The following is a 14,234-nucleotide window of genomic DNA, read 5'->3' on the forward strand; positions in this document are numbered from 1 at the left end:
AGTAAAGTTTGGGCACAGGTTAGAAAAAAGATAAGGGTTAGGTTAAAGCTGAACAGACTGTAGAAGGAATATTATACATAACAGTGCGTTGTGATTTTTAAAACAGGTTATCTGTTAAATTTGCTTACAGATAGAGATTTTACCCGTGACGGACCTGATGCCGAGGAGACCCAGAAAATAAGGCAACAGTGTACATATATTTCTATGGCAAATCCGCCATCTTCATTTGTCGCTCATGTTGTAGATCAAATAATGTACTGGCATTTGAGCGTTTAAAGTTTTGCGCTTGCAGTGCTTAGCGCATTTTTGGCACAACACGTTACAGGCAGAATGCAAACAACACACTTTGAATTGAGGTTTGCCGGGGCATAGCGAAATAATCAGGTGGTACATTAATTTAGTTACCTCCATGAGCGACATACAAACATGGCGGAGACGGTATTCTTTGAATAAACTTCACTGACATTTTCAGAAACCCGATAAACAAGTCTGAATGATCTTATTCATTAAAACTACAAAAAAATCAACTATGAAACTCTGTGATTAACAAAAAGTTTAATTATGGGGTGGTTTGGTCACAATTACTCACTCTGTCACGGAGTTAACTGTTGCAATTTCTTGCACTGTTGATGCTGGATTCTCGCTATGGAAACATGCAAAATAAAATCAAGCAACATAAATCATAAACTGAATGGTGAAATGATGCTATGGAACAAAATCAAAACAAAAATTCAAAAACAAATCAATAAACATTCATGACAGTGAAAATAATGTAAAGAGAATAAGAAAGCAAAGAAAAATAATCACACTGTTAATATTAGCCTTGCAAATCTTACTGTCTGAACTGACAAAATGCACTTTCATTTTTTTCAAAATTATTAATGGCTTAATCAAAAGCGGTTTTAAACCATTGATGGGTTTAAACATATTGTACCAAATGGGCAAGAATTAAAAAAAAAAGAATGATCTCAACTTCGCTCTACAAATGGCTAAACATGCTAGATCATGTCCTATATCAATATGGTGTTGCTCAGTTTTACGCTTGTATACTGTCTTGTTAAGAGTAACGCCATGTTGGTTTTTGCAGTGGCAGATTCAAATCCCGAGCACTAACCTAATGACGTAGGGCACATATACATGCGTAGAAGGGCGTTTTGTCTGTACACTGGCGCCGCAACCGCATAAATTTGAATCTGCCACTGCAAAATCCAACATGGCGTTACTCTCAACTTGAGATGAGAGACAGTATAGAGGCCGTCAGTGTGACGTCATATGCCGCCATCTTGTGGGTACACGCTGTGATGGTCGTTCGATCTCCATGCGTGAACACTGAACAGCAAAATCACCGCGTTGATGGGTGATAACGGCTGCGTGACAAGCTGCACCCTGCGCGTAGTGTCCGACGCATGAACACACAGATCATTTGTACCCACAAGATGGCGAAAGGCTGACGGCCTCTATAGCTAAAGCATATAACCATTACTGGGCCAGTGCTAGGCAACATATGGTGGCGCAAAATGGACCAGATGAAAATACTTTTGAACCGTCCATACAAAGTGACACTTTAACTGGACCATATGAGTAGACACTTTGTAATGGGCTACATCAAGCCACTTAAAGAAAAAGGGAGTCCATAAGTGCCGCACCATATTGGACCAGTTGCAGCCAACTGTGTCTAGTCCAGTGCTAGCGCTCACTTTGTCTGGCTCATCCCTGATCCACACCTGGGCCAGTATAATTTATAATGGCCGTTTCGTCTGGTCCAGTACTGGTGGAGATTTGCTGTGTTCGTATGAAAGTCTATGTTCACTTATTAGGACTCGTCTTGAAAAACTAAAGGTCTTATACATTATGCCCAAGGAACAACAGTGATAAAACATGGTACATACTCTTCATTAGCTTGAAATGCAAGTTGCAGTGCTAACATGCGCTTTGCTTGCTCATTCAAAACAGAATAGAAGAGCCATTTTCTTCTCATTTCAATTCTTTCTTTTCAAAATGCATTGACACACATAAACCACATATTAGAATACTACCATAAACCATACCTATATCCAGCCATGTCAGCCCTGTACAACTTCAACTTCTGTGTACCATCCACAAACGATAACTCAAACCAGTACACAGCGCCCCCATCCAGGTCAAGGGTCAATCCGGCTATCTGCTCACCAGAGAAATCAGCTTTGCTTGCGTACTGGAAGTATTCTTGTCCATTCAGTCTAGCGCACTCTAGAGACTGTGCGGTAGTCCAGTACATGTATGCGTTGACTGCGTCGATGGCGAGATCTTGAGCATCAGAGAGGTAGGCTACTTCTGCTGATGATGATTGCTCCGATGTGAGACCAAGTCTGAAAATCTGAAATATGGAAATTATTCTTATTAATCAATGTAGCTCAGAGCAGGGAAACACGGAAACAGTATAAAGCATAGAGCATGACACTGTAAGGAGCATGCAGTGCCTTACAAAAAACAAATAAGATCCAAACAAAGAAATACACATGGGACAACAAAAATGAACCACTTGCAGCATATGAACTTTGAAACGTGACTTCTCTCTAGTCCGAAGGGTCGCTAGTCCTAAGGTTCTCTAGTCCGAAGGGTCGCTAGTCTGAAAACCAAATTAAGTTCACTAATCCAAAGGTTCTCTAGTCCGAACATAGAATAAGGGTTAGGGTTAGTGTTAGGGTTGGGTTAGGGTTAGTGAGCCTTACTCTATATTTCGGACAAGAGAACCTTATTTATTATTCAAACTAGCGAGCCCTCGGACAAGTGAACCCGATATTCGGACAAGCAAACCTTTTTCAGAATTCGGACTAGTGAATGGTAAATTACGTGTTTGGACTAGAGAACCTTCGGACTAAGGAGCCTTCGGAATAGGGAAACTCCGGACTAGAGAGGTGTCACCCTTTGAAACAGGTTCATTTTGAAGCATTTCTTTGAAAACAGAAGGAATTAGACTAATTCCAATCAGCCGTCTACACTTCGCATGTACTGTGTATGCTTCGTAGTGACGACTGATTATCTTACAGCCAATATCATGACAGACTTCTGAAAACTATTCAATGCGACTTCAGTTGTGCGCCGTGCGCGACTGACTAGCGGCGCCAGCGTACTGCGTCGCTGTACCGCGCGCCGCTGTGACAAGATCGCGCTCTGAACTTCTAAAAACAACAAACTCGGTCAAAAGGTCAATTTGGACACAACTGCGCATGCTCTATGCCACAGGAATCCTGTTGCAAAATCCGTCACTTTTTTTTCCATGTAGTTTTCTCAGTCGTCAATCCAGACGGTTGACGACTGAGGGCAGCAGTCTAAGAAGGAATATGCTTACTGATGTCAACTGGATGTTGATTGCAACTGATGCTCGCAATGTTAAGTTTGTTTGTATGTCTATATTAAGGATTTTAGAACAAGTACCGTATTCATTCCAATAAGCGACCAGGGCGCTTAACGAAGTCATTTTGGGTGGGCGCTTATTTTTTTACCTGGTTTACCTAATTTTCTGTGAGGGGCGATTATTAGAGATGAATTTATGTATGTTATAAAAGGGTCCTGAGACGTTCTAGTAGCTTTTCTGATGTAGAAAATGTATTGCAAGTTTACACCGGATGTGTAGTCCTCCAGCTATTTCACTATAGGGTAAGTCCATATGATATCAAGGAGGTCCCCCACCTGACCCCCTCAGATTTGCTTTATATTTTAGTCATATGTTGTACCTGTAAAAATATTTAAAACCTGCAAATTTGAGGTCTGTAGCTCTTACGGATTTTCTGTGGCAGCCATTTAAAGTTGGAGTATGGGGGTCTATATTTGGTCTCAAAAGTTGCCCTTTAAATAAATGTCATCTTTGGGAGTCTGTGACTTCTTTACAAAATAAGAGAGAGGTCTGAAACCTTGTATACACACTAACTGCATGCCCAATTTGTCAAAAAGTAAAAAAAAAAAAAATCTGTAATTGCGCGTTGTGTCACGGGGTCATTAAATATGCAAGAAAAAATGTAATGTTTTGTAAACTGGCAAGTTTAGCCCCTCTAAATTCAAATTTTTTGTCAGATTAATTATTTTTTGTTGTCACTGATGCTAAATATAGGATAAATACAATACATATCCAAAAAATTGAGGTCACAACTCATTCACATTTCGAACAGCGCCCTCACGAAGATGAAATTTATTGCAAATTCAACATTTTCAGGGGTCCAAAGTCGATGTGGTCCACCTTCAAAATTTATAAAACATTTTTATTTTTGATTACTAGTCTTAAATTACAACTTTGCAAAGTCCCAGTAATTGTCTAGGTTGACTTCATATAAAACGACAAGCCCAAAGTTGACCATTTTCCTATGATTGCATGTACTGCAAAGGTGCAGAATAAGGAAGGGATAAAGTCAAATTGGCCCCAATATTGAAAATAAAATGGAAATTAAAGTAAATAGGGCCAATAACTACGCATCTAGTCATTTATTTTCAATATTGTGGCCATTTTGACTTTTAAACCTTCAGAATTCGGCACATTTGCAGTACATACAATCATAAGACAATGGTCAACTTTGGGCTTGTCGTTTTATATGAAGTCAACCTATAAAATTACTGGGATATAGCAAAGTTGTACTTTAAGACTAGCAGTCATATAAAAGTGATGTTTTATGTATTTTGAAGGTTGACCACATTGACTTTGGGCCCCTGAAAATGTTGAATTTGCAACTTAAATTTCATCTTTGCTAGGGCGCTATTCGAAATGTAAATAAATTGTCACCTCTATGTCTTGGATCTGCATTGTATTTGTCCTATATATCGCATCAGTGACAACAAAAAACAATTATTTTGAAAACAAATGTGAATTTAGGGGGGCTAAAACATTAATGTTTTGTATACTGGCAAGTTTTAGCCCCCTAAATTCACATGTGCGAATTCGGAAGGTTTAAAAGTCAAAATGGCCACAATATTGAAAATAAATGACTAGATGCGTAGTTATTGGCCCTATTTACTTTAATTTCCATTTTATTTTCAATATTGGGGCCAATTTGACTTTAAGCCTTCCAAATTCGGCACCTTTGCAGTACATGCAATCATAAGAAAATGGTCAACTTTGGGCTTGTCGTTTTATATGAAGTCAACCTAGACAATTACTGAGACTTTGCAAAGTTGTAATATAAGACTAGTAGTCATATAAAAAAAAAAATGTTTTATAAATTTTGAAGGTGGACCACATCGACTTTGGACCCCCGAAAATGTTGAATTTGCAATAAATTTCATCTTCGTGAGGGCGCTGTTCGAAATGTAAATGAGTTGTGACCTCAATTGTTTGGATATGTATTGTATTTATCCTATATTTAGCATCAGTGACAACAAAAATAATTAATCTGACAAAAAATGTGAATTTAGAGGGGTTAAACTTGCCAGTTTACAAAACATTACATTTTTTCTTGCATATTTAATGACCCCGTGACACAACGCGCAATTACAGATTTTTTTTTTTTTTTTTTACTTTTTGACAAATTGGGCATGCAGTTAGTGTGTATACAAGGTTTCAGACCTCTCTCTTTTTTGTAAAGAAGTCACAGACTCCCAAAGATGACATTTATTTAAAGGGCAACTTTTGAGTCCAAATTTAGACCCCCATACTTCAACTTTAAATGGCTGCCACAGAAAATCCGTAAGAGCTACAGACCTCAAATTTGCAGGTTTTAAATATTTTTACAGGTACAACACATGACTAAAATATAAAGCAAATCTGAGGGGGTCAGGTGGGGGACCTCCTTGATATCATATGGACTTACCCTATATCAACATATATCTGTCACTTCAACATAAATGGTACCCTTTAGCAAATTGAATATACCCTGGGTGGGCGCTTATTGGGGCACGGGCGCTTATTGGAATGAATACGGTAATTATAAACAAACAAACAAACAAATAAACAAACAAAACATATCATTATCATCGCTCTAAATAACCCCCTACCCAGCCAATCAAGAGCCAGGGACTGTGCATTTGATGGTACAGCAGTACGAGTAGTGCACAAACAAACATAACATCCTTTGCATATATAGTTTCATGTCACCCCCCGCCAGTACAATACCCCTCCCAGCCAATCAACAGCCAGGAACTCTGCATTCTGTGGTACAGTTGTGCAAAAACAAAAACACACACAAACAAACAAAACATACCCTGTTTCATGTCACCCTATACAATGCCCTGCCCAAGGAATTCAACAGCTATAAGGACTGGGCATTATTGTTACTGTATGAGTGGTACACAAATACAAAAAGAAGTAAACAAACAAAACATATATACCTTGTGTAGTTTCATGTCACCCCAGTACAACACCCCTCCTAGCCAATCAACAGCTAGGGACTCTGCATTCTGTGGAAGAGGTAGTTGAGTAATTTCTGTAGGATTGTACATATCGGCTTGAGAAATGCGACCACTGCCATCCACCCAGAGTATCAAGTCATTATACCAATCAATATCTGAAAAATTATACAATAATATAATAACAAATTACAGTGCCTAACAGTGTCTCAACAACAGTAATATAAAGATTACAAATTATTTGTATCAGGAAGCAAATGTTGATTTGGGAGTGTAAAAACAGAGTTTGCAACCACGTCTTGGTACTTGTCTGTTGTACACAAAACTCTCTCTGTTCCATCTGAAAAACTTCACATGAAGCGATCGCGCTATAGTGTCATTCCACTAAACTTGCGACATTACGCAGTGCACACAGAACATTTATACTCTCATGATCGAGAAACTATTATTTTAGCTATAGTCTATTCTAAAGCCAAGAATTTTCTGCTTTACAAATGCTAAATTCCGCTTTTCTCCGCTTTGTAATTTTAGCACATTTCTGACATAATAAAATTTCACAAGTATCTTGTGACGATCATTGCGATTTGCAAAGTTGGGATGGGTGATTGGGTATCATGGCTGCAATGGGAGGTAGGACAGGCGTTGTACGGTAAATCTATGACGGATTTTACTTATTTATTTCTTTTCAATGGTATTTTTTTCCTTTTTCTAGGTCATTTTTACTTATTTTTTAATATTTTTTTCTCAGAAATGCGTTTTCCGCTTAACCTCCGAATTCCGCGATTTTCGCGGAATTTCCGCAACGCGGAAAATTCTTGGCTTTAGTCTATTCTCAACATGAAAACATGAAAGCAATAGGTGTCATTTGATGTATAATTAAAGACAGAGATAAAAAGAATTTATCGCGTCTGATGCCACTGTCAATTACGATCCTTAATTGGTTTACACAGGTTAATCAGTGCGTAAAAGGAAGACCAATCTATCTGGTGCTGATCGGAGAAAAGGAATAGCAGCAAATGGCGAAAAATTACGTACTTTTACAAGGCAAAAACCAGCTTTTCTAGGCATTGTGGACATGGTGCCTTTGGTTAAGAAAGTTTCCTACTATAAAGACCTAACTTTTGAGATGGTTTGCATGTCGAAAGGTGCAAAATTAACAATAAAGCACCCGGTTATAAATCCATGTTCAGCAAGTCATCATCACGACACTTGTAAACAAACCGTGCTCGAGTTTGATTGACAGATGACGTCAAACGCAATAAATTCTCTTTATCTTTGTCTTTCATTATAATAACTATCTTTTGAACCCAGGAATAGTCTTACCTTTAACAACCGACTGGTGGGAAATAAGTGTTTCTAGATTCTTTCCATCTAAGTCCACCTTCATGATAGCTGCTCCAGCAGAAAAGACCGCATATGGAGCCGTATCCACTACAAGAATACAAAAGCACAACTGGTAATATGTTAAAGTCTGTTCTTGATGGTTTACATAAGCAAAATTTTAAAGGTGAACAAATATTTTTTGAAGAAAACATTTTGCAATAAAGTGATCATTCAGCAATGAATGAACTTTTCCAGTTGAAATAAATATATACCCCTGTATGGAAGACCTTACCTTAATCTTCCACACAGGGTGTTTAAATTTCAAAAGGGGGTACCTGAAAGGGTGAATTTGACTGAATCTACACCCCCTATGTGGTAGATTAGGGTCATGTCTTCCATAGGGGGTGAGTGAATTTCAACTGGAATATCCCAATAGATCTATTTGATGATATATGTGTACATCCATATCAAAACGATGCACTTGTCGCCTGCTACGTGTCTCATTTCAAATAATAGCTAGGAATGAATACCAGACTCAACTTCAATGGAGGTCACTTCAAATCATCCCCAAGTCACATGGTTTACGAATACAGAGAATATTCCTTAACCATGTGACCTGGGGATGATTTGAAGTGACCTCCACTTGAAATGAGTCTGGAATTCATTCCTAGCTATTATTTGAAATGAGACACATGTAGCAGCCGACAAGTGCATCGTTTTGATATGGATGTACACATATATCATGCGTTTTGTTTAATCATTACAAATAATCCCTGCAGTTATTAATGACTATGATACAGTGTCGTCTGCTTTCATTTTGTACGTAAAGCGTGGTTTACTGATTTGAAAAACTTGCTCACACAAATGAAGACCTCAGAACTGTAAGTGGGTTAAGGGATCTCTATAGAATGAGCGTTTATGGCGTTTCGACAGTATTTTTTGTGGGACATGAGAGCACCTCAGACGTATAGAATTGCATTCTGAATATGAAGCATGTTATTTTGATATCAAATAATTTTCATTTTTGAAATTCACGATATAATACAAATTTTATGACAAATTATTAAAATTTGATATTTTTCAAATTTTTGATATATAATAGTCCTCAAAATAAAGTTCATAAATCTAATGATATATTCTTTGTGCATGTAGCTGGGAGGAAAAGCCGACGATCAATTGAAAATTTTGACCTTTTATATAGAAGATATGGGTTTTTTTCCCAAAAAGACCTATTTTTATTGGTGTTTTGGGGAAAAAAATCCATATCTTCAATACGAAAGGTCAAAATTTTCAATTGATTGTTGGCTTTTCATCCCACCTACATACACTTTAAGTATAACTCATCAGATTTATAAAGTTTACTTTAAGTACTGTTAAATATCAAAAATATCCATTTTTAATGATTTGCCATAAAATGTGTATTACATTGCGAATTTCAAAACATCAAAATTATTATTCAGAATGCAATTCGATATGTCCGATGTGCTCTAATGTCCCACAATAAATACTGTCCAAACGTTCATACCCCTTCCCTTAAGTCACATTGAGTGCATTTTGAGCTCAATGGGCTATTCCATTTAAAATCCACACTACCCCTGTGGAAGATTTTGAGATACCTTCCACAGAGGGAGTATGAATTTTAAATAGAATCAATACTTCAGGAGCTCCATTTGAAACTTGCCCTCCCTCCGTGGAAGATTCAAGTTGAATCTTTCCCAGAGGGTGTATGAAATTCAAGTAGAACCACCTAATGTGTTTTTCCATTTGAAATTGAATACCTGAGTGGAAGAAGGGCCCAACTCCATAAAAACTGTTTTTGAGATATTAAGAAAAAACTTAATATTTGGAAAAGTTTTATAGGCAGAATGTTTTCATCTTCAGGGGACCTTTAATACATGAACATACAATATTTCATACATTCGAAATTATATATGATGTTTCCATGGCAACGGTACACGTCTTAATACGGGCTGGAGTTGGGCCCTTCTTCCACTAATATAATTCAAGTGCGAGTTCCGTAAGCAGATGTGTTATAAATAGCTACAGAAAGTTGGTAATTATCCATTAATTGCACAAGTAGAAGCATGTAATATGTTAGCACGGAAGTTTATTGCAGTGAAAAGCAGATTCCATGGATGAACGAAATTCCTCTTTAACCCAATATTTGTGGAAGAAGGGCCCAACTCCATGGAGTTAGAGAGTGGATTTTGGCTCATCTTTCACATGAGTCTAACTCATTTTTGTAAAAAATTGGAGTTGGGCCCTTCTTCCACTCAGGTATTCAATTCATACTCCCCTGTGGAAGATATTTCCAAAATTTTCCACAGGGGTAGTGTGGATTTTAAACGGAATAGCCCAATGGCAAAGAGGGTTTATATATGGTCATGCAGTTTCAATGCAAGGAGATGGTTTTGTTCATATCAGGCAGTTCAATGCTCTACAACATAATTTCACTGTGAAATTTGCACAGAGGGTGTAGATAACCCCTGTATAGCAGAAACTGACACTAACTCATTTTCATGATTTTATGACTTGACCCCCTTTTCGTTCTGAGGTCTTCAATTAGAATATTATCTTGAATTATGTGTCACATGTTGTTTTAATGTTGTTTGCTTATTCAAAATACAATGACAGAATCTGGATTTTAATGAATTTCAGCATTTTAGTGGGAATTCCAATTGAATGAATGCAGCTTTCAATAGCGTGACGAATTTTGCCTACATTGCGCGATGTACGCCAGCTTGTGCGACAGTAATGCAGAAGTGAATCCAACCATGCCAACGCTAACATGATTGGTTAGCATTGTATCCCAGTATCGAGTACAGCTGTTGAAAGCTGCGTTCATTCAATTGGAATTCCTACTGTAGTTACTTTGTATAGAAGGCTTAGGTCCCATAACCTTTTATTATTCAAACTACCTGTTTTCAATGTAGTTCCATTAAACACGTCTGACCATGGCCCATCACCACCAATGGAAGACGCCCTCACTCTGACGCTATATGAAGTGCTTGCATCCAGTTCTGTGACTCGTGTGGTGTCATTTGATTAGCCAACTACGGATATAATATCCCCACTGTCTACACTGGTTAGCTCTATGTTGTACGCCCAATTTTGCCAGACTCCTCGGCCTATAAATAAAGATAATCTTGATTTTTTAACCTATACAATGCTAAATGGTACCATAAAACTTAAAAACTGAATTCTCAAGTTTGACAAGAAGAATAAACCCCAAAACAAGTTGCCAGGTATGTTTTTGAGATTAAAGCTTGACTATAGTTTTCAGCAAGGTTCTTCAGCGGTCTGCCGATTTGGCGCCGTTTAATGGCGTAAATAAGTGGGGTTCTGATTGGCTAATTGAATCACATCATCATCACATCTGCACCTCATTCGCTGGTCAAGCTGCATTGCATCATGTGACCTAGTTCTTTTTACGCCATAATCAGAGCGAGCAGACTGACACCGCTGAAGGAATTAGCTGAATACTATAGATTACTGATACAGGCAGCTGTACAAACATATGTGACGTGTCATGTCAAAATCAGACACTTTTGGGCAGGTTATAAATTTTGAGGTTTTTACATATCTTAAATATAGAGATATTTTGCTCCATAATGCCATTTTCCCCAATGAAATCGGACATTCCTAAGCGAAGATAATGAGTTAAGTAAGTTATGGTATTATAAAATTGGAAATTGAGATATCGGCCTTTAAAATATTATTGACAATGTTGAGAGTAGGAATTACCTTGAAAATGTGTCAAAAAATACAAGATGCCAGTTATATTCCGGTCTGAAACTATCAGACAATATTTTTAACATTAATAACATCACAAATTCGCAACAAACTTAAATTGTGAAAAAATCACCCCGGGCAGATTTTTGGCTATTTCTCCATTTACGATCCTGCCCAAAAGTGTCTGCTTTTGACATGACATGTCACATATTATTATATGACCAAGCTATTTTAATGTTTTTGTAGAAGGTGCAGCCATTTGTCTCTTTCATTAAAAAAACCCTCGTTTAGAGGCATATATGCTTGTAGATGGAATTTTAAGGTATGGTAAGCATAGTTTGACTGTCTTGCACATACAGAATTTCAAGTTTGAACATATTTTCCTGAGTATTTACTGCAGTGGGGGTGGAACTATACGGGTATGCATTATAAATATGCAAATAAAAAAGAAATGTCTGGAAAAGTAGGGTCACAGCCACTGACCTGTGTGCATCAATTTAAGTACTACATGTACTGTACACCTAATTAAGATTGGAGATAAGCTTAACAATCTTCTAAAATCAACATCCATGTTAAAAACACATTCCCTTACCAATGGCATCAAGCCTCTGTGGTTCAGTCCACTTCAACTCTGCCGCTGTGTCCACAAACAGAACCTGGAGATTACCAGGTGGACTTGGTGGTATTGGGTATGGCTGGTAGCTTGGATGGAAGACGTCTAAGCCATGGAAAGCTTCGACACATGCAAAGGCATCATGCTCTTGATAGGTTGTGCTACCTGTGTGAACAAACATCCTGTCTATTGTGAATGGCTTGTAACCTGATATGAAGCAAGATCCAGCCTCTTCAGTGTATCGTGTCCAGGTCAGAAGTCCGTTATAATATACGATTCCATTCACTGAATCAAAATCTGAATCTCCAAATCTACTGGCTGGTACTAATATCTGAGATTCACTGCCATCTAAGAATGCACCAAATATAGCGTGACTAGTCTCATTTGGGTAGAATAGTTCATACGCAAAGCTGTCAACAACAAAGGACTTGATGGTGCCTTCTTCAATAACAAGTTCCGGTGAAATTCCTGAGTAGTCTGGGCCAGTGTCCGCAAGATCAATACGAAAGATACCTTTGTTGCTTCCTAATTCAGACCAGTAGAGGTACCTGCATGGACAAGATGAAGAGAGTGGATCATATCTTTTAAAATGAAATTATGTGAGCCAATGATACATATTTTTAATAAAAACAGGTAGGTAGTGCTGTCATTGACATGCCATTATGTCGACATGTTGTCGACATCAGATAAAGTTGCAGATGTCGACATAAAATTTAGATTACAACGTTTATCGACATTATGACATGGGGTACTTACGAAATAGAAGTAAACTTAGTTAACTAAAAATCTTAAAAATAACCATGTCTTACATAAGTAGCTTCACTAGCTTGTACTTAAGCTTATTTCATGCATTAAAGATAATACACATTTACTCTGGTATTTACTATGGTATATATACGATTGTTTATTCAACTTCATTGACATTCTTGACCGAGTAATGGGCGTACTTTTATGTTGACATGTTGATAAATTTTTCTGACATGTCCACAAAAAAAAAATTCAATGACAGCACTACAGGTAGTGCACAATTAATATTGTCTAAACAAATATTAGGGAAAGGTAAATTAAATATTTTAATCTGTTCATCTGGACTTTTCTGATGACTACAGTATCACATCTCATCCAGAGGAGGCTTAAAGGCATTCCTACAATGCACTATGATTGGGAAATTTGATCAATATAACCTAATTGAATACCTGAGTGGAAGAAGGGCCCAACTCCATCAAAACTGTTTTTGAGATATTAAGGAAAACTTAATATTTGGAAAAGTTTTATAGGCAGAATGTTTTCATCTTCAGTGAACCTTTAATACATGAATATACAATATTACATACATTCAAAATTAAATATGATGTTTCCATGGCAACGATACAGGTCTTAATACTGAGCTGGAGTTGGGCCCTTCTTCCACTAATATACTGCAAGTGCCAGTTTCAGTAAGCAGATGTGTTATAAATAGAATAGAAATTTGGTAATTATCCATTAATTGCACAAGTAGAAGCATGTCAAGAAAGTTTATTGTAGTAAAAAGCAGATTTCATGGATGAACAAAATTCCTGTTTAACCCAATATTTGTGGAAGAAGGGCCCAACTCCATGGAGTTGGGCCTTTCTTCCATGAAAACCATGATTAAGTGTACTTGAAAGACTATTTGGAGAGTTGATTTTGGCTCATCTTTCACACACAAGGAAGAACAATCTGCTGGCAATAAAATGCTGGGTTTAACTCATTTTTGTAAAAAATTGGAGTTGGGCCCTTCTTCCACTCAGGTATTCAATTTTAAAGGCAAAGTCCCCATTGCCACACACACAAAATGGTAATTTTAAAATTTAAAACTGCAGCCAACGAGCTAATAGTTAAAGACTTATTACTAATATTTGATTTTCTTACAGGAAACATTCATATTGTCCCACTGCATTAATTTTATTCCTATAATATTTACAGTAATTTCTTGGGCAAACTGGAACATGCGCGTTGCGTCCATGTAGCGTACTAAGCGTGTACGCAATGTAAGGCGCGTGTATGCTTTCTTCTGTACCACGCTATATTCGCGTGTGTTTATCGCGGAGCCACTAGCGTTTATAGTGTTCCAGTTTGGCCAAGAAATTACTGTAAATATTATAAGTCTCGATGTTTTGAATGTTAAATAATAGGATGAAAACACCAGATATTTGCACACAATCCCAATGCAAGGTATGGTCAACTTGCCACATGTGTACAAAAGCCAGACATACAAGGTCGGAAACCCCATTGG

At 37.4% G+C, this 14,234-nt stretch overlaps 1 protein-coding gene across 1 annotated transcript in view; it reads right to left on the bottom strand.

The window, feature by feature from the left end:
- LOC140140596 (proto-oncogene tyrosine-protein kinase ROS-like) overlaps positions 1-14,234 on the bottom strand; it is a 141,197-nt gene that overhangs the window by 57,452 nt on the left and 69,511 nt on the right. The window contains exons 12-17 of the mRNA XM_072162353.1: positions 11,960-12,528; positions 10,554-10,679; positions 7,636-7,743; positions 6,295-6,470; positions 2,049-2,356; positions 590-643 (exon numbers count right to left, since the gene is read on the bottom strand). Coding sequence (XP_072018454.1) covers positions 590-643; positions 2,049-2,356; positions 6,295-6,470; positions 7,636-7,743; positions 10,554-10,679; positions 11,960-12,528 — 1,341 coding nt within the window. The remainder of the gene's footprint in view (positions 1-589; positions 644-2,048; positions 2,357-6,294; positions 6,471-7,635; positions 7,744-10,553; positions 10,680-11,959; positions 12,529-14,234) is intronic.

This window comes from Amphiura filiformis, chromosome 19 (genome assembly GCF_039555335.1).
Source record: "Amphiura filiformis chromosome 19, Afil_fr2py, whole genome shotgun sequence".
Taxonomy (NCBI): Eukaryota; Metazoa; Echinodermata; class Ophiuroidea; order Amphilepidida; family Amphiuridae; genus Amphiura; species Amphiura filiformis.